At 44.0% G+C, this 25872-nt stretch overlaps 2 protein-coding genes across 4 annotated transcripts; one reads left to right on the forward strand and one right to left on the reverse strand.

Moving 5' to 3' along the window:
- Positions 1-618: 618 nt before the first annotated feature.
- Positions 619-21576, reverse strand: LOC134437671 (uncharacterized). 3 transcript variants are annotated; one of them, XM_063187168.1, is made up of 9 exons: positions 21298-21576; positions 20583-20813; positions 17016-17170; positions 15323-15476; positions 13863-14149; positions 12165-12341; positions 10015-10332; positions 2983-3279; positions 619-1956 (listed from the first exon to the last, which is right to left on the reverse strand). In XM_063187168.1, the coding sequence occupies exons 2-9, from the start codon at positions 20650-20652 to the stop codon at positions 1411-1413; spliced, it is 2004 nt and encodes a 667-aa protein (XP_063043238.1). In that variant the 5' UTR covers positions 20653-20813; positions 21298-21576; the 3' UTR covers positions 619-1410. The 3 variants fall into 3 exon arrangements, with proteins under 3 accessions (XP_063043238.1, XP_063043240.1, XP_063043239.1); XM_063187170.1 differs by having other exon boundaries at positions 20583-20832; XM_063187169.1 differs by lacking the exon at positions 21298-21576 and having other exon boundaries at positions 20583-20887.
- A 56-nt stretch (positions 21577-21632) lies between these two features.
- On the forward strand, positions 21633-23068 carry pdcd2l (programmed cell death 2-like). The gene has a single exon (XM_063187178.1). It carries the CDS (start codon positions 21741-21743, stop codon positions 22857-22859), a length of 1119 nt encoding a protein of 372 aa, XP_063043248.1. The 5' UTR covers positions 21633-21740; the 3' UTR covers positions 22860-23068.
- Positions 23069-25872: the final 2804 nt, after the last annotated feature.

Genomic DNA, 25872 nt, shown 5'->3' on the forward strand with positions numbered 1-25872 from the left:
ACTTTTCCCTCTCTCGGCAAACAGAGGGACTTCTCACAACACATCAGCAATAATCCTCATAATGGAAACAGGGAGTGCATTCCAATATGCAACCTTGCGTCCTCCACTTGTGCTTGTGGCCTTGCCACGCCTTCTGGCCCGTCCTCCGTGGAGAAAACAAGTTTCCCCGCTGTCAGCCTAGCCAAAACAATTTTTGGGGGACCATCCAGTTTGCAAGTTGAGAAAATGACTTTACAATTGAGCTTTTGCGAGATATTGAAATGCTGTTGTCAGTCATGTCATCATATTACTTCCTGGACGCAAAGTCGCATATTGGAACGCACCCAGGGTATCGATAGCCAGATGGACCGGATGGACCGCCGGAGAAACACACACCTAAGCAGCAGGGCTGCTGACAGCTTTGCCCAGGCCCGGGACAAAATCATCGGAAAGGGACTCGGACTCAACCTGATGTAATGGGGACCAAATTCTGGGGCTCACTGGGCCCTGGACAACTGAACCGTTTGTGTGCAAACAACAACAGGGAGTGTACATTTATGGACATGAGAGCTAGATTTGGTTGCAATTGCAAGCCGTTCTTCAGTCAGTCATAGTAGCATATTCTCTGTGATACATCACACTTTTCAAGTAATGCAAAAAGTCTTTATTTGGAAAAAATAATACTCGATAAACATTTCCTAGTCAACATTCATAAAGGATTCACAGAATGAAACATCTTTACTGTACAGGTGTCATAAGAATTGACAGATATATATTTAAATCACACATGCCAATCATGTCGCCCCTGCTTCTTTGATTTCAAGGGCCTGTATTCACATCATTAGCATTCATCAGACTAGAACTGCTGCAATGTGGCAAAATTTGGAAAAACTCACCAGCCTGTCTTTAATTCATAGCTTTAATTCACCAGCTTTAATTCATACTTGTATTTTTCCTCATTGACAAATTACAGTATTTTTTAAATGAAGTGTTGAAATATCTAAGGATCTAAATGGGCTGCCACCATCCCAGAACTGAATACCCAAAACCAATGACAAAGTGACTCCAAGCAATTGAAAACATGCTTTCACAATCAAAAGGCTACAGAGTTCTTGTGGTGCTTTTCTTGATGATGGCTAGCTACACGGTTACAAAATCACAGTGCAACCCATCTCTACACACTATAGTATGTCCACAGTGAAATTTGTTGTTGCAATTGTGGGGTATTCCAACAGTTTGAAAATGGGCATGTACTGTATGGTCACAGAGACAGACTTGTCCCTCCACAAACAATCAGCCTGGAAATGGTGAAGAGACATAAAATTCCAAAAATATCTTGAAGACAAAGAGCAGTCATGATGAGGTAGTTTGTGAACACAGGCCCTCAATAGCAAATCCTGAATCCAACTTACAACTTACAATTGGTGCAGGTCAGGAGGCTCCTACCTCAACCCCATTTTGCTGATACAGGATGCAAGCCAAGTAGCAGCAGACCTCCCAGGCACGGTCCATCTGCGCTTGCGACCCCTGTGCAAGCGACTGAATGCTGCGCAGGTAGCGGAAGTGTTGCATTTTATCGGTCAACGAACGAACACTCAGCACCTCCAGACACGGAGTCCCCTCCGGGGGCACGGGCACCTTCCCCGTCTCGTCCCCCACCAGGAAGGCGGGGAGCTCGGGCCGGTCGGCGGGCGTGGGTCCCTCGGGGCTGGCCGCCCAGTCCTCCAGCTCCTGCAGCCGCTCGGAGCTGCAGAAGCCCAGGTGACCCTCGGGGGAGGCCAGGGCGCAGCCGCGCTGGGGCCTCAGGTAGCGGTAGGGCTGCGAGAGCGTCTTCTTGGACCGGCTGGTGCGGCCCGTGGGGCCGTCGAAGAGCAGGTCGGCGCACTCCAGGACGGCTAGCTCGCGCCCGGGGCCTAGGTACATGGGGTATTGTGGCCGGAACTGGAGGATTTTGTGCTGTTTGCAGCGCACCGGGACCTGGGCACAAACAGAGAACAAGACCGCACTTTTTAACTTGCGTGATAGAAAACTCACTCAAACCACATTTTCAAGTTATATACAAGCAATAAATGAGGTGAAGTGGTAACCCGATCATTCAACTGTCAATCCAATGGTCTAATGCCGTGTTTTTCAACCACTCTTCCGGGGAACAGCCGAGAGATCATCTGGTGTGCCGTTGAAAAATTATAGAATGACTCACTGTACATTGTTAATATAGGCAACAGCCAACAGGGTTTTATTTCAAGTTAACATTTAAAATTGGTGGTGTGCCTTGGCATTTTGTCCGCGAAAAAAGGTGTACCGTGGCTTAAAAAAGGTTGAAAAACACTGGTCCAGTGTACTACTGTGAGAAGTAAATGTTCTCAGAAACGGAGATTAAGACAATAAGACATGATTTTTTATTTGCGTGTCATGAAGGTCAATAAACTCATTTTAGCCTAAGCCCTTTCTGGGAAAAGGTGCCCTCAAAGATGTTCGGCCTGGTTATATCCATGAAACGACTTCCTATGGGCAATTTTTTGCAGGCACAAACTGCCTCTTTTCATTTAATCATTACGGTACGCTACTAGTCATAACGCATAGGTGGATTTCTTTTTTTGGAAACTTCTCGGTTTTGCAGGCAATACAGTTTTTGAAAGACTGGTAAAGGGCGGCGGTGACCAACCGATTTCCTGAAATGAACGATGACAGGAAAATTAATTGGCCGCTTAGCGTCCTGTTGTAAGTCCACTAACCTGTTGTAAATCGGACACAAACTCACAGCCTCTGGTGGCTTATTGCTTACATCAGGCATGGGCAACTTTCATGATAAGGAGGGCCATCGGAGGGCCAGATGACCTCGGATCTGACTGCAAGTTGGTTGCACAGTGATTTCCGAAAAAGCTTGGAAGTTTAATTTTCTTAAGTATGATTTATCTATGGGCTGCACTCAGTGAGGAGGCGGGCCACCAGTTGCCAATCCCTGGCTTACCGTACATATATCACCATGTGTGCCTGCCTGACCTGCTGTAGTCTCCTCTGCATGAGCCTCATCCAGTTGGAGTAGATGCGCGAGGCGGTGGCGGTGGCCACGTTGAAGCGGAAGGCCAGGTCCTGCGTCAGCAGCCCCAGCCGGAGGCGCATCAGGGTCAGCAGCAGCTGGTCCTCCTGATCCAGATTGTGGTTGAAGCTGACCCGGGTGGCGTTATTGGAGCTGCTCAGCTCCGCCTCCAGCCGCTGCCGCACGGAGCGCGCCGTGGCCTCCCGGTGCTCCTCCACCGTCTCCGAGAAGTCCGTGCTGAGGGAGCGGTCCACGTGCTCCTGAAAGAGACATTAATACATCAATTAAGTCAAAGTTCTTTATTTGCCATTTGTGCATGGACTTGTAGTGGCGCACTTGTCTTGTGCAGGTCGTCTGAGTCAATAAATAGAAATAAATAGAAAAAAAGAAAAAAGACAAAAGATGTTCAAAAAAGTGACATCAATAGCACACCCTCACCACCACATTGCATTATTGCATACAGTCCGTGCAGAAGGAGTGGTCTACATGTTCAGCATCCAGGCTGAGGCCCTGTATTGAGTGGGGTCCATTAACAAGTGCAAGACATGGAATACATTTTTCAGTTCTACTGTAGTTAGGGCAGGGAGGTTGGATAAATCTTGCAGCTGGGTGGAGGTAGAACAGGAAACATTAAAAATCAACAACAGCAGTGGACTGCAATTTGAATATTTTTCACATGAGTGACAGCACGCTGCATTAGTGTAATGCTTACAGGACTGGAGACCTGCGGTGGCGGCGTAGAGCCAGAAACATAAGCGCAATGTCAACAGTTCAGTATAAAAGTCAATGAATGTCAGTTTTTCTGGGCTCAGATGTCAGGTGGTACACCCTCAGCTAAACCACAATAGTGGCCAAATTCAAAAAGAACAAGCACAAAACTTGGCCCGCATTATAAAAGGGGAATCATACTGCACCAAAAGCTGCAGTGCAGTCATTTTGGATTTGGCCTTCAGGACATCTGGATATCTTAACAGGGCAGGATAGACGTCATTAGTCAACTCAACAACATTTCTTTTGTGCTTCTCAAGAAGACTGGAGTGCTTGAACCTGAAGGCTTAATAGAGAACTTCAAGGCTTGAGAGCTTGAGAGTTAACGGTCGGTCTCCACAACTAGCTTTACTAAAATGACAAATTTTCTTTTTAAATAATGGCAAACAAAACAAAAAGCAAGACAGCACCATATGGCAATATCTGAAGGCACCATATAATATGCAATGCACAGAAAAGCAGGTAGTCATGCATTGCCCCAATCCTCTAATAGTGACCTACACTGACATGACAACTTTTAACTTCAGCAATAGACGCCATTGAACAAGGTCTACATTGGTCTAGTGAGACACCTTGAGGATTTAAAGTGAAACTGACAAAATCCACCACTTCACCTACAGTACTACTGAAATGTGAATAAATCCTGAAATAACTCCTGAAATGTACATAATGCAGGGGGAAAAAACACATATTTTAAGTGTTTAAGGTCAATAATTTGCACCTGGTTGTTTGTTTGTTTGTTTGTTTATGGCCAAATATGCAACTGTGGCTATTTCATGGCCAGTACAGGTAATAAAATTCACTTCACAGTAAAAATCAACAATGATATAAATAATTGAATAAACACATGAAATAAGTTTGGTCACATCAATAAATTTTAAAAAGTTCAAAACCTTCATAGGTGGGACCTTATTAAAAATACCAAAAATGGTGTCTTCTTCAAAAAACTGTTGTCTTTTCCTTCTAAGAGCAGAGCAAGATAGAATATGCTTAATTGATAAGATATGTCCACAAAAATCACAGAGGGGAGGTTCACTTCCAGTTAGTAAAAAAGCACGAGTCAGTCTAGAGTGGCCAATTCTACACCTTGTGTAGACGACTTGATCATGTCTGCATGAGAATGACTGAGTTATCAGCCGTTTCACAGAATTGCACAGATCATGCAGCTTATTTCCAGCACAATTATCCCATTCGGCTTGCCATTTATCCACTATGTAGGAAGAAAGTACAGGCTTACTGTCAGAGACGGGTATTTTGCATTGAGATATCTCTTCATCCAGGGCTCCTTTAGCACCATTATCTTCTTTCTCATTACCAGTCAGGCACACATGACCAGGGACCCAACAAAAAATACTGTCCAGGTTGAGTTTGGTTAGGTGATCCACTTTCTCAAGTATTCTGGTAATCAGAGGGTGGCCAGTTTTTAAAAATTCTAGCGCCTGAAGACATGACCTAGAGTCTGTGCAAATCAAGGATTGTTGTTGATTGTGATGTTCAATTTATTCAAGGCTTAAGAGCAGGGCTTGGGCTTCAGCTGTAAAAATAGAGCGCATGTTTGGGAGGCGTATTCCACACTGGTAGGAAGAGACTACCATTGCTGCGGACACACTAGTATCAGTCTTAGAGCCATCGGTATAAATTGGAGTATGGAAAGGGAAGCACTATCTTCCATCAAGGAAGCACCTTTGGTACTGGTTTGGATGTGTGTTAGATTTTTTTCTTGTGACTCAGGTCCTGTACAATTACAGTTTTTTTCAGGGTCCAAGGTGGAATAGTACAGAAGTGGGTAGATGTTAGTCCATCAAGATCAACATTCAAATCCTCAAGGAAAGGTTTAATTCTTAACCCAAAAGGTCTGATAGACCTGGGTCTAGCCTCATAAAAGTTCAAATATTCTGGCTGGAGGACAGTGGAGCATGGTGGGTTATGACTGTTCCCTCTGATTTTGACTGCATATTGCAAAGCAAGTTTCAAGCGTCGTAGTTGAAGGGATGGTTCTCTTGATTCCACATAGAGACTCTGCACTGGTGAGGTTCTAAAGGCTCCTAAGACCAGTCTTAAATCTTGGCGATGAACAGTATCCAATATCTGAATATAAGATTTTCTTGCTGATCCATAGACAATACAGCCATAGTCCAAACAGGATCTCACAAGTGCTCTAAACAGGCGTAACAGTACAGTCCACTCTGCCCCCCACTTGGTCTTTGCCAGTACTTTTAAAATGTCCAAAGTTTTAAAGCATCACTTCTTAAGATTCTTCATGTGTGAGATAACAGACAATTTATTATCAAGGATAAGACCAAGGAATTTAAGCTCTTTCACAACTTGAATTGCTGCGCCATCCATGTACAGCAGTGGCTCATGATGTAAAGTTCACAGCTGGCAAAAATGAGTGCAAACAGTTTTGGACTTGGAAAACTTGAAGCCATTTTCAACGGACCAAGTGCTGATCCTATTTATGCATAGCTGGAGTTGTCTTTCAATTGTGCTCATATATTTCCCTCTATAACAAATACAGATGTCATCAACATAAAGGCTGCAAAAAAGGTTTGGGTTGATTTCCTTTGCAATGCTGTTGATTTTGACACTGAATAGCGTCACTGAGAAAATACTACCATGAGGCACTCCTTGTTCTTGCAAGTGCGGTGTTGAAAACGTTGTGCCCAGTTGAACTTGAAAAAGTCTATTGGACAGAAAATTGGAGATAAAATTGGGCAGTTGTCCTCTGAACCCCATGTAGTGCAAGTCCTTTAAAATACCATATGTCCAGGTGGTATCATACGCCTTTTCCAGATCAAAAAACACTGCTATTACATGTTCCTGATGAATCCGTCTCTTATATAGGCCTCCAGTCTAATGAGATGCCATTGTGCTCATTCCTTGCCTGAAGCCACATTGGTATGTACTTAAATGTCCTTCTGATTCAAGCCTCCACACAAGTCTTTTATTCACCATTCTTTCCATAGTTTTACACAGGCAGCTGGTCAAGGCGATTGGACGATAGTTGGTGGGATCAGTATGATATTCACCAGGCACACTGGATGGTAGGTGTTTTAGGAATTGATAGTGGATCATGTCAGGGCCCACTGCAGTATCGTGGGAGTTTCTAATAGCACAGAGCAGTTCATCCATTGAAAAAGGCTGGTTGTAGGGTTCCAAGTTATCTGATAGGAAGTTCAGGGCCTTCGCTTCCTCTTTTCTACGCAAGGCTTGAAACTCAGGATGACCGTTTTCCACTGAGGAGTTTTTTTCAAATGTCTCTGCAAGTTTATCAGCTATATCTTGCTTAGATGACAGGCACAAGTCCGTCTTAGTGATAGTCTTAGCAGTTTCCGTCTTAGAGCAGTTAGAGCAGTTTCCTCCCCATGCAGGGTTATGAGCATTAAAATCTCCTAAAAACACATATGGGGGAGGCAATTGTGCTATTAAATTGTCCAGATCCTGCATAGTTACTGTGGCATCAGGCGGAATGTAGACAGAGCACAAGGTAATAACTATATGAAGAGTTAGTCGGACTGCCTCTACTTGTAAATGGGTAGTGACAACAAGATGACTATGGATTATGTCATTGCGTGCTGAAACAGCTGCTCCACCAGAAGGTCGCTGAGCATGTGGGCCATACGCATTAAACACTGAGTAATTCTTCAAAGACAAATTAATACTTGGAGACAGGTAGGTCTCTTGAAGGCAAAAGGCAAAAGGATTAAAAAGAGTAGTTAATTGCTGTAGCTCAGAAAAATTGGCTCTAAAACCACGACAGTTCCACTGAATAATATGGCTACCTATGGTCATGTGGGCAAGACTGGAACATGGCCTTTACTCCTACTTTTGGGGGAGCAGCTTCGGCTACGATGGGTTGAGGGTTCCTTCATTTCCACATCCATAGGATTTCCATTCTTATTTCCTTGACTAACTTTAGATTGAGAGGGAGTATTAGATGATTTATTTTTCTCTTTGTCTTTATATTTCTCCTTGGGCGATTGGAATGGTTCACCCATAGCTGGAGTTTGACTGGCAGAAGACTGGGAGGTTGATTTTGTGTTTACTGGAAGTTGGTGGGGTTTTATTTCCACTGATCAGCTGTGGTTTATCTTTGTTCATCCAGGTGAAATCAGTTTGACAGTCAATTGTTTTTGTAGGGGGTTTAACAACAGAGGCAAAAGAATGCTGGAAGTTATACGCAGGAAATCCTTCCACCTGTTTTCTTGCTTGTGGATAACTTATCTTCTTTGTGACCCTTATTCTCTGAATTTCTTTTTCCTTAATCCAAACAGGACAGTGTTTTGATGAGGCTGGATGGTCCCCATTCCAGTTGCAGCATTTGGGTGGTCTTGTGCAGATCAGTTGATGCCCATCCTCACAACAGGTACAGCAAACTGGTTTGTTTTTACAACTTGCAGAGCCATGGCCAAACTTCTGGCAGGTAAAGCATCTCAAAGGGTTAGGGATGTATGTGTCCACTCGCTCACTTAAATATAAATAATATTAAATAATAAAATATTAAATATTGGATAGAAAGCTTCACTTTCCCACAGAGATCACCACCACATCTCTCCAGCCAGACATAGTGGCTTGGTCTGCAAAGGCAAGAGCGGTAGCTCTCATAGAGCTCACTGTACCATCGGAGGAAGGGATTGAGGCAGCCTTTGAACGGAAAAAGGCCAAGTACGCCGAACTGGCTGCGGAGTGCCGGGAGGCGGGCTGGAAGACTTCCATATATCCAGTCGAAGTTGGATGCTGAGGCTTTATGGGGCTGTCGACCATACGCCTTCTGAAGGATGTGGAAGTCACTGGAAGAAGGCTAAAGGAGGCAACAAAGGAGGTGGCAGAGGAGGCAGAAAAAGGTAGCTTTTGGCTCTGGCTGCGGAGGAAGGACGGGAGCTGGGGGAATAACAACTAACCCCCAGAAAACAGCCGCAGGGATAACATCCATCAGCTGCAGGGGGTGACAGGGAGACGTCCCTGTCACTGCCCCGTCACCGGAGACGTTTCAGGATTAAAGGGGCGAAACGTTGATGAACGGTGGTTCCCGACTTTACATCTTTGACTGTCCCTGCTATTCCTGAAATACCTTTCTGGATTGCAAAAGGGGACAATTTAGTGAGGGGCATGTCTGGCATTGCAGTTTCCATTAGTATAAATTTAGGCCAGTTTCTTGTCTTGGGGGGGGGGTAAATAAATGCCATGTCAGAAGCGTCATCCAAGTCGTGATCCATTCATCTTTTCTTGTGGGGTAGATTAGTAGCCATATTAGTTGAGACATTCATCATCTCTGCTCCTCACCATCCTTGGAGCCCAACTAGGGGATGCACAGCGCTGCGGTACTCCACCAGATATGCATCAAGGATACAGGGATGGTATACTCGAGCAGGCTAAACAAAAATGCTCATTTCACTCGATTGACCCTCGGCCAAAGTCTTCAGGAAAAAATAAAAGCATGGTCCCAAAAAATATTCCAGAGAACTTTGACTAGCCGGGCCCGTCCAACCGCGTGTGGAAGTCACAACTAACCACATGCCTCAAATGCCAGGCATTCCGTCACGGGTCGCAACTTACGGCAAAAAAGTCGCCCCATTTGTCGCCCCTTACGAACAGCAAGGGGGTGCTAGGGACCTATTCTACCCCGGGTCCCCACGGGGGAATTTTTCACTAGGTAGTAAGCTGGGTAAAGTTAAGACATTTCATCAGGGATTAAGGTATAAACCTTACCCTGAACGGCAAGTGTCAGAATATTCTCATACTAAATTATACAATTACATTTTGCGTTTTTCCTCAGTGACAACGACGAAGCCAATTGGAGCGGAGCCAATTTTGGTCCCCTAGGGGAAATTCTTTCTCTGCATTTATCCCATTTGGACTAGTGAATCACATTGAAGTACACACACTAGTCCGTAGCAGTGGGCTGCATGCTGTGCGGCGCCCTGGGAGCTGTGTGGGGGTTAGGTGCCTTGCTCAAGGGCACTTCAGCCGTGGTCTGGTTGGGCATTGAACCGGGAACCCTTGGGTTGCCAACCCAGCGGTCTAACCACTGAGCCACGACGAGTGCGCCGTTCCCTTGCCTCTGGAGACCAGACAGCATCATCCGGTACTTTCAAATTCAAAGTACCAATTTCATCAACAATCCTGCACCTTCAAAGAGAAATTCTGAAGAAATGTACACCACAAAGATGTTCACACACGATATCAAACCAACATGCAAAACTCAGCCAGGCGCCTCGATCCCCTACCTTTTCCTGGTGAATCACTCCATTGTTCGTCACGCCATCCTCCTCTCCGTTCTCCTCCTCCGCTCCACCATTCCTCTCCCCGTTCTCCTCCTCTCCTCCGCCACCCTCCCGGTCCCCGTCCCTCTCCTCCGCGTCCGCCTCGGCCTTACTGGGGCAGCTCTTGGCCAGCATGTCCCCGTCTCCGCTCTGCAGGAAGGAGAGGAAGGCCTTGAAGCGGGCGTAGGAGCTGAAGCCTGTGAAGTGGCGCAGCCACTTGATGGGAGCGCGCCTCAGGACACGGGTCGACAGAGCAGCAGTCAGACGCTCCGTCTCGATTTTCTGTTTGGATAGAGGGAGCAAGAGAGGATGGGAGAAGGGACAGGGATAACATAGATACATAAGCACATCAATAAAGCTAGGTTAAAAAAAACATATCGCTGATCAAAAGCGTAAGACCGGCTAGAAACTGGGAAGAATTTGTATTTTTTTACTTCTTAAAGGAGAATTCCGGCCAGTTTGGATTAATATCCCATCTTGGGTGGACCGAGGGAAAGGGATGAAAGGCAAAACCGCGAGAAATTTTCATGCCTGCTGCGCAAAGTTGTTCAATTGCGCTGTTTTCGGTTAAAACCTGACCCTTCGGGCACGTAATTGACCTGTTTTAAAGCTCCTAGCGTGCATTAAAACCCTTTTGAACGCTTTGGCCGTGGTGTGTGGGTCCATACAAGTCGATCTAGTGGTTCACATTTCCATTAGGTGGCATAGGTACGATACAACAGGAGTTTTCGAAAGTGGCGCACCTACCTCTTTCAGCTTCCGCCTTCCAACTACGTCCGCAAAATGGTTCGCCAAAGTGATACTTCATAGTAATCCATTTTATTTTTGTCCACCAAAGACGAGCCACAAGAAACATATTCACATGTTTTCATGCCCTGAGTTGTTATTGTCGCGCAGATTCACTTCTCTGTCACTGAACGCAGTGTAGTGACGTCACGGTGTCACATGACTCCTGGANGGAACGCCATTCGCTCTTCCAGTTATTATACATAAGCGAGAAAGAGAGGCGCTGTCGTAATATACTGTTTGATATTTTTAGATGGATCCTCCGTTGGGGTAGTTCAATTGAAGAGTTTGGTGGCCATGGTTATCTTTTTCGAACCAGAATATTTGTTACAGATAAAGAATTATTCCTTCCAGGAGTCATGTGACACCGTGACGTCACTACACTGCGTTCAGTGACAGAGAAGTGAATCTGCGCGACAATAACAACTGTGAACCACTAGATCGACTTGTATGGACCCACACACCACGGCCAAAGCGTTCAAAAGGGTTTTAATGCACGCAAGGAGCTTTAAAACAGGTCAATTACGTGCCCGAAGGGCCAGGTTTTAACCGAAAACAGCGCAATTGAACAACTTTGCGCAGCAGGCATGAAAATTTATCGCGGTTTTGCCTTTCATCCCTTTCCCTCGGTCCACCCAAGATGGGATATTAATCCAAACTGGCCGGAATTCTCCTTTAATAAGATTAGGATGGGGTCGGGGTCAGGGTGGTGCAACCACAGCTAATGCCTCTTTTGTATGAATTATTTTAGTTTTTTGTTTTTACTGGATAATCTAATAAGCCTATTCATTGATTACATTATTATCATTAATTATCTCATGGCATTAGCTATGGTTGTACCACCTCAGACATCTGCTACAAGAAAACGTCAATGACCCAGGGTACAGCTTCAAAATGCAAAGACGAGGAACAGGAACAAGAGGCCACAGCTTTTTTGACCAGGCAATTTGTTCAAACTACAACTGGTCATCTGGTAGATCAACAGTACATACGTTTCCAAATGCTACTATGTTCTTGGACAAAACTGCTCTTTTCCACAATTGTGAAACCAGGGATCACTTACTGTACAACAAGAGCACGGTCATCATCCCTCACTAACCTTCAACGAGTTCTGTGACGTCTGAATAAACCCCAAATGTAATGTAATCTAATGTAATGTAATATAATGCACTGTAACGGACTGTCATGTAATGTAATGGATTGAAATGTAATGTAATATATTTTAATGTAATGTAATGGACTGAAATGTAATGTAATTGACTGAAATGTAATGTAATGGATTGAAATGTAATGTAATGCAGTGTAATGTGTGCTACTGCAGATGCTACCTGCTGATGCATGGTGGTGCTAAGGAAGAGCACGGTGTTGCTGCTGGCCTTCAGCTTCTCCTCGGTCTCCTCCAGCTGTTTCCTCAGCCGCTCGTTGGCCTGCTGCTGCCGCTGCAGCTGAGACATCAGCTCCGTGACCTGGGCAGTAGAGTCCTCATGCCGACCCTCCATCTCCGCCTGAGGAACACAGCCAAGGAGCACAAAGTCAGTTTACATCATCAGGGAATTTGTGGATAAGCGGTTAGGGCATCAGACTTAGGGCGTAGCCCAAAGGTTGCCGGTTCGACTGCCGAACCACCAGGCTGGTGGGGGGAGTACTTAACCAGTGCTCTCCCCCATCCTCCTCCATGACTGAGGTACCCTGAGCCTGGTACCACCCTGCTGCACTGCTCCCTTTTCGGGTGCCATTGGGGGCTGCGCCCCTGGGGTGAGGCATGAATGCAATTTCATTGTGTGCAGTCACAGTGTTCATTTGTGAGCTGTGGATTGCTGTGTCACAATGACAATGGGAGTTTGAGTTTACCAGTTGGGCTTTCACTTCACTTATTTTATTCTTAAAAAGGTACACTGTGCAGGAAATGGTCAAAAAAGGTACTGCAACTATGCTGCTCATTGAAACTGGGCTGCCTATTGCCAAATTTGATCTTTACAGGTAAGTTTAATAAGTAATTAACAAATATTTCTTAGTACGGTCCAAGTAGAGTCATTTTTGCAGCTAAAAATGGCTATTTTTGGAAATTCAAAATGGCGGACCATGGAGAAGATCCCCCTTTTCATGTATGAAAAGTGCAATTTTTCCAGTCATAATGAGTGCTTAGAATTTGATGGTGGTTGTAAGTATTCATGAAAAAGGTAACATTAGGGAATGGGCAGCATGAATTCTGGAAATAAACAACTACAAATCTCACACAGTGTCCCTTTAATACTACAACAACAACATGAACGTGGAATTAGAGTCTCCATTGCAGCCCTCCATCTCCTCCTGAAGGACAACGCTGGGGGGATCAGAAGATATGGGGAACATTGAGATCCATGGAAAAACGCTGCTCATCAATTCATCGTCGATCAATAAGCTCAGTCAACTAAAGCTGGGCATACACTGTGCGATATTTTCGCTCGTGGGTATTAAGCTCCTGCTCACACTGCATGATGGAATTTCAATATTTAAAAATTCACATTTCACGCCTCATGTCCTCACACTATACGAGCAGACAGTCGGATGCGAGCCAAATGCTTCCAAATGCTTCCGCATGTTTCCCCGGTCTGCAGAGGAGGGAACATGCGCAGCTGACGTGGAGATGAGGTCGTGGTCAACAGCAAATCGCACGGCCCTATTAATTTGTGCAAGTGTCAAATCGGGTCGTAGCACAGTTTTAACTGTGCGATTTACGAACAAGCAACGACTAGGATTTCAAACAGTTTTGATTTTCTTGCGCCCCTGCACGATTGCACGCTCGTGAGGCTAAATCGCTTGTCGTTACCCCATGTACACTGCACGATGCAAGACTCACGATTGACCTGCGATTGAGCAAGAAATCTGCCCGACTCCCAAGAAGTCGTGCGAGTGCCAAATCGGGGCAAAATCGGGGCAAAAGTCGCACAGTGTACGCCCAGCTTTACAAATAGCGAATTAATCGATCAGTTGCATCCCTGGCCATAATTGAAAACAAGGGAATGGTGTGTTTGCATGCCTCTCACCTTCAGGCTGATGAGCTGGCGCTCCTTGCCCTCCAGGTGGCGCTGCAGGCCGCGGGCCGCCATGTCGTAGTGGTGCTTGCCCTGCGCCAGGCCCCGCACCAGCAGGCTGAGCCGCCGGCCCGGCTCCGAGGGCAGCGCCAGGCAGCCGTGGTCGTGGCGCAGCGCCATGCAGGTGAGCGGGTTGTGCTGCTGCTCCGCGTACCTCTGCACCATGTACCTCTGCAGCCGCGACGCCACGCTTCTCGCCTTGACCCTCAGCGTCGCCAGCGCCTGCTCACGCACGCCGCCTGGAGTGGGGCACACGTAGAGACAGTGGAGATAAGAGTATTACTAAAGGAGTAAGGAGAAAGAGCAAAGATTATTACTACAGGAGTAAGGGGAAAAGGCTATGATTATTACTTCAAGACATTGTTACTTCAGCAGAAAGAGCACCCGCTCATGCACATCGCCTTGAGTGGAGTAGAAGATCTTTATTGATACCGAGGTGGAAATTAAAGTGTCAAGTAGCTCACACATAATGCACATAAAGAACATTGCAAGAAAGCAAGCACAAAACATACCTGCACCTATAGACATGTAAAATATGTTACAGAGCTCTCTACATTCAAGCTCAGAGACGCACAAATGTACAAAAACATCAGATAATACAGAAAACGGTTTTGCGCAAATGTTCAAATGTTAGTATTTGAGTAGCATTAGTATTGCCATTTAGTAGCAATAATACTTCAGTAGTGTTTGGGATGCAGCAGGGCAGTCATGGGTGAGCGGTTAGGGCGTCAGACTTGCATCCCAGAGGTTGCCGGTTCGACTCCCGACCCGCCAGGTTGGTGGGGGGAGTAATCAACCAGTGCTCTCCCCCATCCTCCTCCATGACTGAGGTACCCTGAGCATGGTACCGTCCCACCGCACTGCTCCCCATGGGGCGCCACTGAGGGCTGCCCCCTTGCACGGGTGAGGCATAAATGCAATTTCGTTGTGTGCAGTGTGCAGTGTTCACTTGTGTGCTGTGGAGTGCTGTGTCACAATGACAATGGGAGTTGGAGTTTCCCAATGGGGGCTTTCAGATGTGAAAGTAGTGTTCTATATCTGCTCAGAACAAGACAAAGTAAAAGAGACAGATGAAAAGATACCCTGGGCATCGTAAGACGATTGTGATCAGTTGGAGCGTTCAAATCACTGACTCTATGGTTTATAATAATACATAGAGTAAAGTTGACTACATTAGTTCTTCTGAGTGCAAAGAGACTTGGGGCCCATACTACAAAGCTGGTTCAGGATAAGTTAAGTTTAAGTTAAGAGGTAAATCATCTAATGCAAGAGCTTTTCTTAAGAAAATGAGGACTCCAGGCTCTTCTATTAGATAATTTACCTCTCAACTTAACCTGAACCAGCTTTGTAGTATAGGCCCATGTTGTTCACTAGTTTATACCTGCCCCCCTCCCAGTTATGCAGAGTCTCACCTGTTTTCTTTCCTTCTTTCCTGCACCTGTTTTTGCTCTGTCCTCTGCTCCGTCTCTGTGCTTGCATCCGTCGCTTTCGAGTCTTTATGATGAGAGAAACAGCCTGGGACACCTTCGACTTCCTGAAGGCTTTCAGAAACAACCTTCTTTTCGCCTGTAACATGAGGCAGAGACAGACACAACGGATCACCAACAGTCACTGAGTCAATTGCGCAAATGGGGGAAATTAACTTTGGAGTGTATTTTTGCTAAATGAAAACTTTACCAGACATTGATAAATGGTCATTTCACCAGCTACTAACTAACTGGAGGAGGTGTGACAGGCAGCAATGCCCAGCAGGATGTAACACCTTCCTGTACAAATCCCAGTCAATGTCCATTCCTGGTGTTGCCACTGCCACTATATCCAAGATATGAAACCATCTTTCGGAGGCGTCAATTCCGGGTTCAGAAAATAAAAACCCACAAAATGTTCTTCCTGACTTCAATGAGCAACTGGTGTTTAGCTCGTAACAGTCAGCTGATTCAGAGTTGGTGGGAGGGTTTTTAACTTTCTGAACCCGGGATAGACAAGCTGGTCGTGTGGTGAAATCACTTGTTGTCGTTACCCCATGTACACTACACAATACGAGACACACAATTGATCACTGATTGAGTGAGAAATCGGACCGATTGCCAAAAAGTTGTGTGAAATGATCAAATGAATTAATTTAATCTGCCCATCACTGATCTGAATGTTCGACCACTTACAGTACAGGACAAAAGTATGGACTCACCTTCTCATTTAATTAATTCTCTTTATTTTTGTGGCTTTTTAAAGAACATAATTTTCAGAGAGGGCATTATTTCTGTGCATGAACACATGTATATTTTTTTGCTTAACAAAAAAAATGAAAATATATAAAAAATAAAAACAATTATTTAAAAAATATCATAGCCAAACAGTGACGTCAACACAGTAAAACTGAGGGCCCCACATGTTTCAACAAGCTTATTTTTCTGTCTATTTTCAAGTAAAAATACCCAGTCATTCGAGTCCATTTTAATTCATACAAGCAATACAAGATAGATTTTCTTGCTCTGATAATAGGTCACTTGGTCAGCATAGCTGGTTATCTAGGTGAAACAGTGATACAAAAAGTAAAAGTAAAAGTGAATAACCCTGCCACAGATTCCCTCTAACACACTTTTGACCTCTCCAAGTAACTGGCTGTGATTCAATATCATATCAAGAATATGTCTGTAAAAATATTGTATTGGCAAGTGTTTAAAACTAGGTTTTAGGTCTCAAAATTCCAGTTCAACAATTCTAGTGAGGTATTGGAGGACTTTAATGTTCAATTAGGATTAACATGACGGTCTGGGCTTTTTTACTTAAAAAGACAAAAATACGCTGATTGAAATGTGTGGGGCCATCAGTTGTGCCGTGTCGACGTCAGGTGGATAGACAGCCGTCATTGCTGTTGGACAACAGCTAGAATTATATGTTTTTGGTAAGTACGCAATTCTCCATATGTTCATGCACAGTTTTGATGCCCTGCATGAAAATACACAATGAAAATCCACGAAAATAAGAGAATGCATGAATGAGAAGGCGAGTCCATACTTTTGGCCTGTACTGTACCATCTTCCTGATATGGCCGGCGTGGCTGCCCTCTCCTTCTGCCCCCCCGGCCTCCTCTACTATCCTCACCTTTGCTTCTTGTTCCGCTCTGATCCGTCTCCTCGGCTGTTTTGAGGGATGTGAGTAACCTTCGGGTTCTGGTGTCCCGTTGTCGTTGTGGTCCCACAGCTCCACTGGCTCCATCCAGTCAGGGATGTGGTCCAACATTTGGTATGCTGGTCTCCCTGGAACACAAAGCACAAATCTATCATTTTAGCGCATTGAGCATTTTAATATTATATGGCCGGAGCAACAGGAGGAAAACTTGCCCTTGCCAGGCCATTCAGGCACTTCATTTATAGTATCCCTCAGTGCAGTGTTTTTCACTTCTAAGCAACATGTCTGAGGAAAATAGGCATTTCCTCGAGTTTATGCTGAATTGTGTCCCATGCATACTAATTGAAGTAGACATCCTGTTGAAGTCGTTCAGTCTGTCTTTTGAAACGCTACATCTGTCATTTCACTTTTGTTCCGTTTGAAAGCTTTACCTACAGTTGTGCTCATATGTTTACATACCCCAGCAGAATAAACGCTTTCTCTGCGATTTCTCACAAAATATGAAGGATTACACAAAACCTTTTTTTCACTCATGGCTAGTGACTGGCTTAAGATATTTATTAGCAATATTCTGTGTTTACTCTTTCAAAAGCATGATCACAACCCAAACTACCCAAATGACCCTGTTCAAAAGTTTACATACCCTAGTTTCTGATGCTGAATATGGCCCTGTTTAACATCAGGGACCGCTCTAAATTGTTTGTGGTAGTTGTGGATAAGGCTCTTAATCAGTCCCTCCAGGATTTTGCACTGGGATTTTGTGATTTTTGCGGTCAAAATGCCTGATTTTGTGGCGGCATTTTCTCATTTTTTGCAAAGATTTTGCGGCATTGTCTCATTTTTTGCAAAGATTTTGCATCCCTTTCTGGGTTTTTTGGTAACTGAAAACCACAATCAGTCTAAGCAGGCTTAAGACAAAAGAGAGAGCGATTCAGAAACACACTTCCTACATAATAGAATAATAAAATATTGTCAAAAGCTGTCAGAGCTTCTTATTAGCCAGTGCGTCCAATGTGTGCTGTATGCAAGCATTTGACAATGTCACCTGTTGGAAGACGCCTCTCTCTCTCCCTCTCTCTCTCTCTCTCTCTCTCTCTCTCTCTCTCTCTCTCTCTCTCTCTCTCTCTCTCTCTCTCTCTCTCTCTCGTGCTCGTATTGCAAGCTGTTGCATATTATTTGCTTGATGCAAAGTTGTGATGGCATACACGCTCTCGTTGACATGGTTGTGTGCATGGTTGCATGGATTCGCAAGACTTTATTGCAATAACACAGTGAAAGCGTGGAAGGGCCGTTCACTTCCTATCTCGGTGTCCTTGACTGAAACAAGTTGCAAAACTCCACACTTCCGAAACCTTTGCGATCGGCACTACAGTGATTGTTATCAGAAGGCTTGTGCCTACGCATAGACATAGACCCTTAAATTACAAACATTAGCGAACATTGAAAAAAGATCAGACAACGACCGTCGGGTAGCATGCTCATGAAAGCGACAGGGGAGAGTGGAGAAGTTCCGCAAACATGTAGCCTGCCTAACGTAAGATGTTTGCTACTGTGCGACAGTACCGCCACTATTTCATGACTGCATACACTTCTTCGTCATGGATAAATGGGCAACAATACTTTTTCCACCCAGGATTGCACTGAAAAGTAGGCTACTGCTGTTAAAAAAAGGTCATGAGTGTGCAGCACCGACGCCTGCGTGTAGGCCTATGTGTGAGGGAGGGGAGGAGAGACGCGGAACAGCTGAGATCCGAAATAGCAGGCAATTATTTTTCAATGTTTCAGTGACATATTAACAAAAATGCTTCGTATTGGTTTTCGTCTCCGGTGGTATTGTAGTCACATTTTTATTTTTTTGACGAAAATATAAATCAATAAACTCCACAGAATGTTGAAATTTTGCGGGAAAAATGCGGCTTTACAGGAATTACGCGGCATCGTGAAATTATGCGGAATATCATTGAATTTGCATGAATCCACGCGATCGCTGAATCGCGAAAAACTGGAGGGACTGCTTAATGTTCTCAGAGGACAAAACAGCACATTCTTCCTGGCAGAATGGTTGTTTCCTATAATATCTTTGGGTGTCTTGCTGGAACCTCACATTTGAGGTTTCCCCTGAGTGGCTCAATGATGTTGAGATCAGGAGAGTGAGATGGTCGCTCAAAAACCTTCATTTTATTCTTTCTGAAGCTAATGACGGGTTGATTTGGCTTTCTGTGTCGAAATATTGTCATGTTGGCACCGTTGGAATTTCAATTCAGAAATGCAATATGAGGAGTTTGGTTGGAATCAAGCCAATGGGCAAGGGAATCATTGCATTGCAATGAGCATTGCAAGGGAAATTGTTCAGGAGGCATAGGACAACCAAAAAATAACTTCAGGTGAAATATAGGACAACATGAAAAAATGTTTTAAACTGTACAGGAAAGAGGCACTTGAGGAAAGATGGGCTGTTGGGGGTTGCCAGGAGAAAGCCATTACCACAAAAATGCAAACATGTTATTTTGCATATGATACACCAAATAGCACAGTGAGAAGCATCAAAATGCCTGTGACAAATTCATTTGGAAAAATTAGATAAATATGGAACTTTTTTAGGCCACTATTAACAGTACCATTTGGAGAACAGTCAATGGAGCCTATGATGAAAGTTACACCATACCCTTCTGTGAAACATGGTCATGGACCACTGATTTCATGGGGACATTTGAGTTACAAATGCATTATACTTTTGATCCATACTCGCAGAATGATGAATACATTGCCCTGTGAAAAATACTGGAGGAAACTTGACACACATCAGCCTTGAAACTGCACATGGTCCATTGTTTGGACATGCCAACATGACAATATTTCAACACAGAAAGCCAAATCAACCCGTCACTAGCTTCAGAAAGAATAAAATGAAGTTTTTGAGCGACCGTCTCACTCTCCTGATCTCAACATCATTGAGCCATTCAGGGGAAACCTCAAATGTGAGGTTCCAGCAAGACACCCAAAAATATTATAGGAAACAACCATTCTGCCAGGAAGAATGTGCTGTTTTGTCCTCTGAGAACATTAAGAGCCTTATCCACAACTACCACAAACAATTTAGAGCGGTCCCTGATGTTAAACAGGGCCATATTCAGCATTAGAAACTAGGGTATGTAAACTTTTGAACAGGGTAATTTGAGTAGTTTGGGTTGTGATCATGCTTTTGAAAGAGTAAACACAGAATATTGCTAATAAATATCTTAAGCTAGTCACTAGCAATGAGTGAAAAAAAAGGTTTTGTGTAATCCTTCATATTTTGTGAGAAATCGCGAAGAAAGCGTTTATTCTGCTGGGGTATGTAAACATATGAGCACAACTGTATGTAGTGGTCTCCACTAACGACTCTTTGGGGGCTGAGCATCGGAGGGCCTCGATTGATTCCTGAATTTATAAATTTGACTGAAATTATTTTAATATATATATATATATTAGTAGCAGGCAAATGTAGTTTTATTATGGACAATCATATAGCCTTTCCATTCACAATAAGGTATACAATACCTGGACGCAGAATTGGTGCAGCATCCATCTCTGAATTAAATCCAGTGCTGTGGGGGAGACGGGGGTTCATTCACTTGTCTTGATGATGATGATGCTCTATCCCACCCTGCTGAGAACTTGCAGTGACTCGTTCACCCTTCTTTCTCAGGCACATAACTTGTCTGTCTGACCGAGATTCAGATATGACACCCTGACAGGGTCATCACACTCCAGCATTTCAGACTGGCTTGCCTGTAAATGCAGAGACACACTGCACACACAAAACGTATGTGTGAATGTAGAATGCTCTTTGTCTCCTTACTTTGCTGTTGCATCAAGGAGAACTAGAACTATACAAGACATTAATGGTTCCTTTTGGAACCACATGGACAAAAAGCTGCAGTCTTTGTCAATAACCACTGATGTAAAATTATTGCTCTTGACTTTTATAGAAAGCAACTCAGTCCAGCTAAAGTGGACAAATCATGTAGGGAAACACCTCCCTACCACCAGAGATAGTTCCATACTTAAGTGAAAATAAGTTCAATGGAGTATTATATTGATTCATACATAATTAACGTCAATTATTGCTTTCTAACACACACCCACACACTAACTAACAGTTGTTTTGGAACACAAAGTCAGTGCAACAGTTTATATTTCAAAGTAAGTCATGATACAATAACGTACATTTTGCTGATGGTAACCCGTATTTGTGAAAATGCTCTGAACATACCAAAATGTTTGAGTTTGACTGAAGATGATGTTTGGTCTCCTCAGTCGCTGAGTCCTGCGTCGCCCCTTCGTGTCCTCAGAGACAAGGCTTAAAGTGGTTTACGGATAGAAGAAGTCCTCATTTATCCGTTTACTTACGACATTGTGAGGCTGTACGACTAGCATCTAAACCCTATTTGTCTAAATAACGCGACGTCAGTTGTATTACAGTGGCGGCTTTGCTTGCATGGGAATTGCAGAGTCGCAGCAAAGAAGTTGGATGCAGACAAAAACAAGAACTGAGCGCTAATTTCCCATGATTCTTTACGTTTGTCGCGGGAATTACGTCAGTGATTACGACACACCGGTAAGCTCCACAGAAAAGTCAGGATGACAACTGCACGTGTTCGCCTTCGCCTCGCTTCACTATGAAACTCGCTTCACTATGAAACTTTTTCTGTCATTATGGCAGCGTATCTGGAAAATACCCTTATTGGACTATGCGACGAAGCTATAGAAAGGAAGAAAACCATTTCAACATTTCTCACAAGTAAGATCGGCGGTGAACCGGACAAGATTCCTGCGGTATGTTTCAGGTATCCCAGCTGCACTGTGTGCAAATCGGCTCTTACACATGTTGTTCAAGTTTATTGCCCTCTTGATGCCTCTCCCTATCATCGCACCATAAATGTCTTTGCCTGTACCAACACTGACTGCCAGGGAAAGTCAGATGGCTGGAAGGTCCTGCGCTCACAGTGCCTGGACTCCGACGTCAAGCTCTCAACAGGGGCAGCAGGGGCACAGCAAGCTCCTCATGTGCAGCCAGCAGCACCCATGGCCAGCACTGACTGGTGTGCCGACGCGGACGACTGGGGCGTGGAGGAAGAGGATTGCTGTAGTTCAACGTGGACCACCAGTCAAACTCCAACTGTACAACCCTCCAGCATGGCTGTGACTGAATCAGCTGCAGCGGATGTCGGCAGCCAGTTTCAAAGCCTCAGCATCAGCACCACGGAGGAGGACTGTCAGCCCGCTGGCCCAACCTTCCAAGAGTACTACATCAGCGTGGTGGAGGAGGGTGACTTCACCGCGGACAGTGGCATGGAACATGCCCAGGACCTGCTGAGAGAATACGAGGAGCGAGAGGGTGCGTCTGTGATGGAGTTGGGAGACTCCGGGGGAGGAGGAGGAGGAGGAGAGGAGAAGTATGAGAAAACAGAGGCTAGACACGGGGATGCGGTCTTCTCTGGATTCATGAAGAAGGTGTCTTTATGTCCTGAACAGATTTTGAGATACTGTAGAAACGGCTCGCCTTTGTTGATTTCCAAGCCCCCGTTGGACCTGGAAAAGTCCGTTCCGAAATGCAGTCACTGCGGAAGTGGCAGAACATTTGAGTTCCAGCTTATGCCCGCGCTTGTTAGTTTGCTGTGCTCCAACAACGCCTCGGAGACCGAGCTGGCTGTTGAATTTGGAACTGTGATGGTTTATACTTGCCAAAGCAGTTGCTGGAAGTCAGGCTTGAGTTCACCCGTGGAGGAGTGTGCTGTGGTTCAGCAAGACCCTGACCAAAAGTTCTTTAAGTGACATCTGTGCTACATTATGTTTTATGTAATAAATCAGCTACTGATGACTCATGAAAAATTGGACTTCTTGCAAATGCATAAATAAACTAATTAACATTTTGACAAGCAGAAAAAGTGCTGTTTGTATCTGTGATGTTTGGCTGGTGGTAATATGCCAAAGTGTGGTTTATAGTAAACTGTGTCTGTGTGTGTCATATCAAATATGAAATAATGTCTGAAACACGGCAAAATAAAATGGCAATACAGATTTTGGAAAGCAACTTTGGAAATGAATTGGGTATGGGTAATACAAAATCTTCATTTTTTTTCAGGGGACCTGGCCAAGATGTGAGGTGTTGTCAAGGTGGCTGCCTTACGCAATAGGGGAGACCAAGGAGAGTGCGATCACACAGACATCCTTTGCTGCTGCCCAACTGACAGGATTGAGAGTTAAGCTGATCACTTAGAATGCTATCCTGCTCATTTTAGCATACTATACACAATATATATTTGGGCTTTTTTATTGAGCCGTTATTTGATAGAATAGTGAAGATCAGGAACAAGTGGGAAAAAGCAAGATGGGGGTAGAGCTGGAAAGTGGCCCAGGCCGGATATGAACCGGGGTCTCCCTGGGCATACACTCCATGTGGGCCCGGTCTACTATCTAACCTCTCGACCTCGCCTTGTGCTTGTGCCGTCGGGATGCAAGCCCAATTCAGAATGTAATTTTCTCATTTGCCAGCGGGACGTTGAATGCGGAGAAGTCTCTCAAAAGTGGTTGTGTCTAGGCTGACAGTGGGGAAACTCAATTGTTTTCTCCACGGAAGCAGGGCATTAGCAAAGCAGGAGGCCACAAACACAAGGTCAGGACAGGAGGTTAGATAATGAGATGGACCATATGTCGGATGCGTACGCATGTTTGAGCAACTTTCAATCTGGAATCATCTATTGGTAACCAACAGACTGCCGCCAAAGACTTTAAATTACTGATGTGTTGCACAAAATTCAAACTCGCAGGTCAAGTCGATTTAGTCTGCAGACAATTTATTATTTTTAATGCATATGTACATGTATTAATTACATACAGTCATTGGTGACAGACCTACAGTTTTTTTATCAGTTGACTACAGATACATTTGTGTCTGAATTCAGGAAAAAGGTTAATCGTAAATATTCCGAATATATTATTTAATCAATGGCAATGTTACCTCAGGAAAATTAGACAATACCAAAGTCATTGACAAATGATGGCAATCCTACATTACTCATTTTGTCCATAACCATCCAGTTGAAACCAGAGGTTTACATACATTGAATATACATGTAGACACGAAATCTTAAACCAGTATGTTTTGGGTCACTGTCCAACTGGATTTACTACCCAAAGAAAATGTCTGAAATGCTCTCTCTCTCTCATTATACTTTATTTACAGTAGATACAATTTTGGCTTTTGGAAATAACTTTTCTAACTCTTCTAAATCAACTAAAACAGGAAAGGTTTACTCTCATTTAATATCAAAGACTGAGAAAAAATATGATGTCATGACTTTTGTACGACTGAGTGCCATGTCGACCAGGCTTTGGCCCTTGGGTCAGGGTGATTGTGAATAATGTGTGTGTGTGTGTGCAGTAGAAAATGCAGTGTTAATTCAATAGTCAATTTAATATCTTCTAGATTGTATTTGGTCCCAGAGTATTCTGTAGGTTTTGAATTAACACTGTATGCATGTGCAGTTTTGTGTGAAGAATATCAATGTACACCACATTTTAGCCATGCGAATCAAGAGTAAAAAAAATAAACAACATAAAAACTCATTTATCAATATTATTAACTATTGGGCTGGAAAGTCTATTGGGGAGTCAGTCACATTATCAACATTACACTGCACGCCACAGCACAGAGTGCACACAAAGAAACTGCATTTATGCCTCACTTATGCAAGGGGGCAGCCCAACAGACACCCTGAAGGGAAAGTAACATAGTGGTGTCATACTCAGGGTACCTCAGTCATGGAGGAGTGTGGGGAAGAGCTTGGTTAATTCACCTTTTTATGTATTAAAAAGTGTCACTTTCCCGGTCACAATCAATACTTAGAAATTGATGGTGGTGGTAAATATTCATAAATGTGTAGTACAATATAAATTCTGGAAACAAACTACTACAAAATTACAGGATCTACCTTTAATGATTCCATTTGATGCTCTGTACATTAATACCTCTTTTCCACTGCTGGTTTTCTGGTGGGCCTACAGCTCGACACAGTGCGACTCAGCCGACACTTTTTGCTTTACGATTTAGCTGTGTCATGCCTATCCTAAAAGCAAAAAGTGGCTGCCGGGTTGCACTTTGTCGGGCTGTAGGCCTACCAGAAAACCGGCAGTGGAAAAGAGGCATACGATTCATAGACCCATACAAGCCAGCATTATCTCTAAAATGCAAAGTGTATTACATTACACTTCGCTGATGCTTTTATAACTGTAAGTCGCTGCAGATAAGGTGTGTGTTTGTGTGTGTGTGTGTGTGTGTGTGTGTGTGCAAAAAAATATTTCTAAACATTATTAAAACAGTATTTCACTTTCATACAGTATTTCATTTTCATACAGTACTTTTGTTACAGTACTGTAAGTTGTAGTAAAGAGTGGAGCATCTTTCTCCATCTGCTTGTGACTAAACAGGAAAACAACTTAAAGGTGCACTGTGTAGGATGGTGGCCAGAGTAAGTATTGCAATTATGCTGCTCATTGAAACTGTGCTGCCTATTGACATTTTTTTTTTTCATGAATATCTACAAAGTAACAAACTAATATTTACTAGTGTGACCAAAGCACGGCAGGTTTTGGCAGCTAAAATGTCTATTTCTGGACATTCAAAATGGCAGACAATGGAGAAGATCCCACTTAATGTATGAAAACTGTGATTTCTCAGTCATAATGAATACCTAGAATTTGATGGTGGTGGTAAGTATTCATGAAAAAGGTAAATGGAATGAATGGGCAGCATGATTTCAGGAAATAAACTACAAAAATATTACAC

The sequence above is a fragment of the Engraulis encrasicolus genome, chromosome 21 (genome assembly GCF_034702125.1).
Source record: "Engraulis encrasicolus isolate BLACKSEA-1 chromosome 21, IST_EnEncr_1.0, whole genome shotgun sequence".
NCBI classification, from domain to species: domain Eukaryota; kingdom Metazoa; phylum Chordata; class Actinopteri; order Clupeiformes; family Engraulidae; genus Engraulis; species Engraulis encrasicolus.

Bases quoted from the DNA above. Each gene is read 5' to 3' on its own strand.
- LOC134437671 (XM_063187168.1), bottom strand. From the start codon at position 20,652: ATGAACCCCCGTCTCCCCCACAGCACTGGATTTAATTCAGAGATGGAT. The intron at 10,333-12,164 runs GTAGCATCTGCA...CTATCCAAACAG, and splicing joins GCACCACCATGCATCAGCAG to AAAATCGAGACGGAGCGTCT. The intron at 1,957-2,982 runs GTCAGGCAGGCA...GTTTGTGCCCAG, and splicing joins TGCAGAGGAGACTACAGCAG to GTCCCGGTGCGCTGCAAACA.
- pdcd2l (XM_063187178.1), top strand. From the start codon at position 21,741: ATGGCAGCGTATCTGGAAAATACCCTTATTGGACTATGCGACGAAGCT.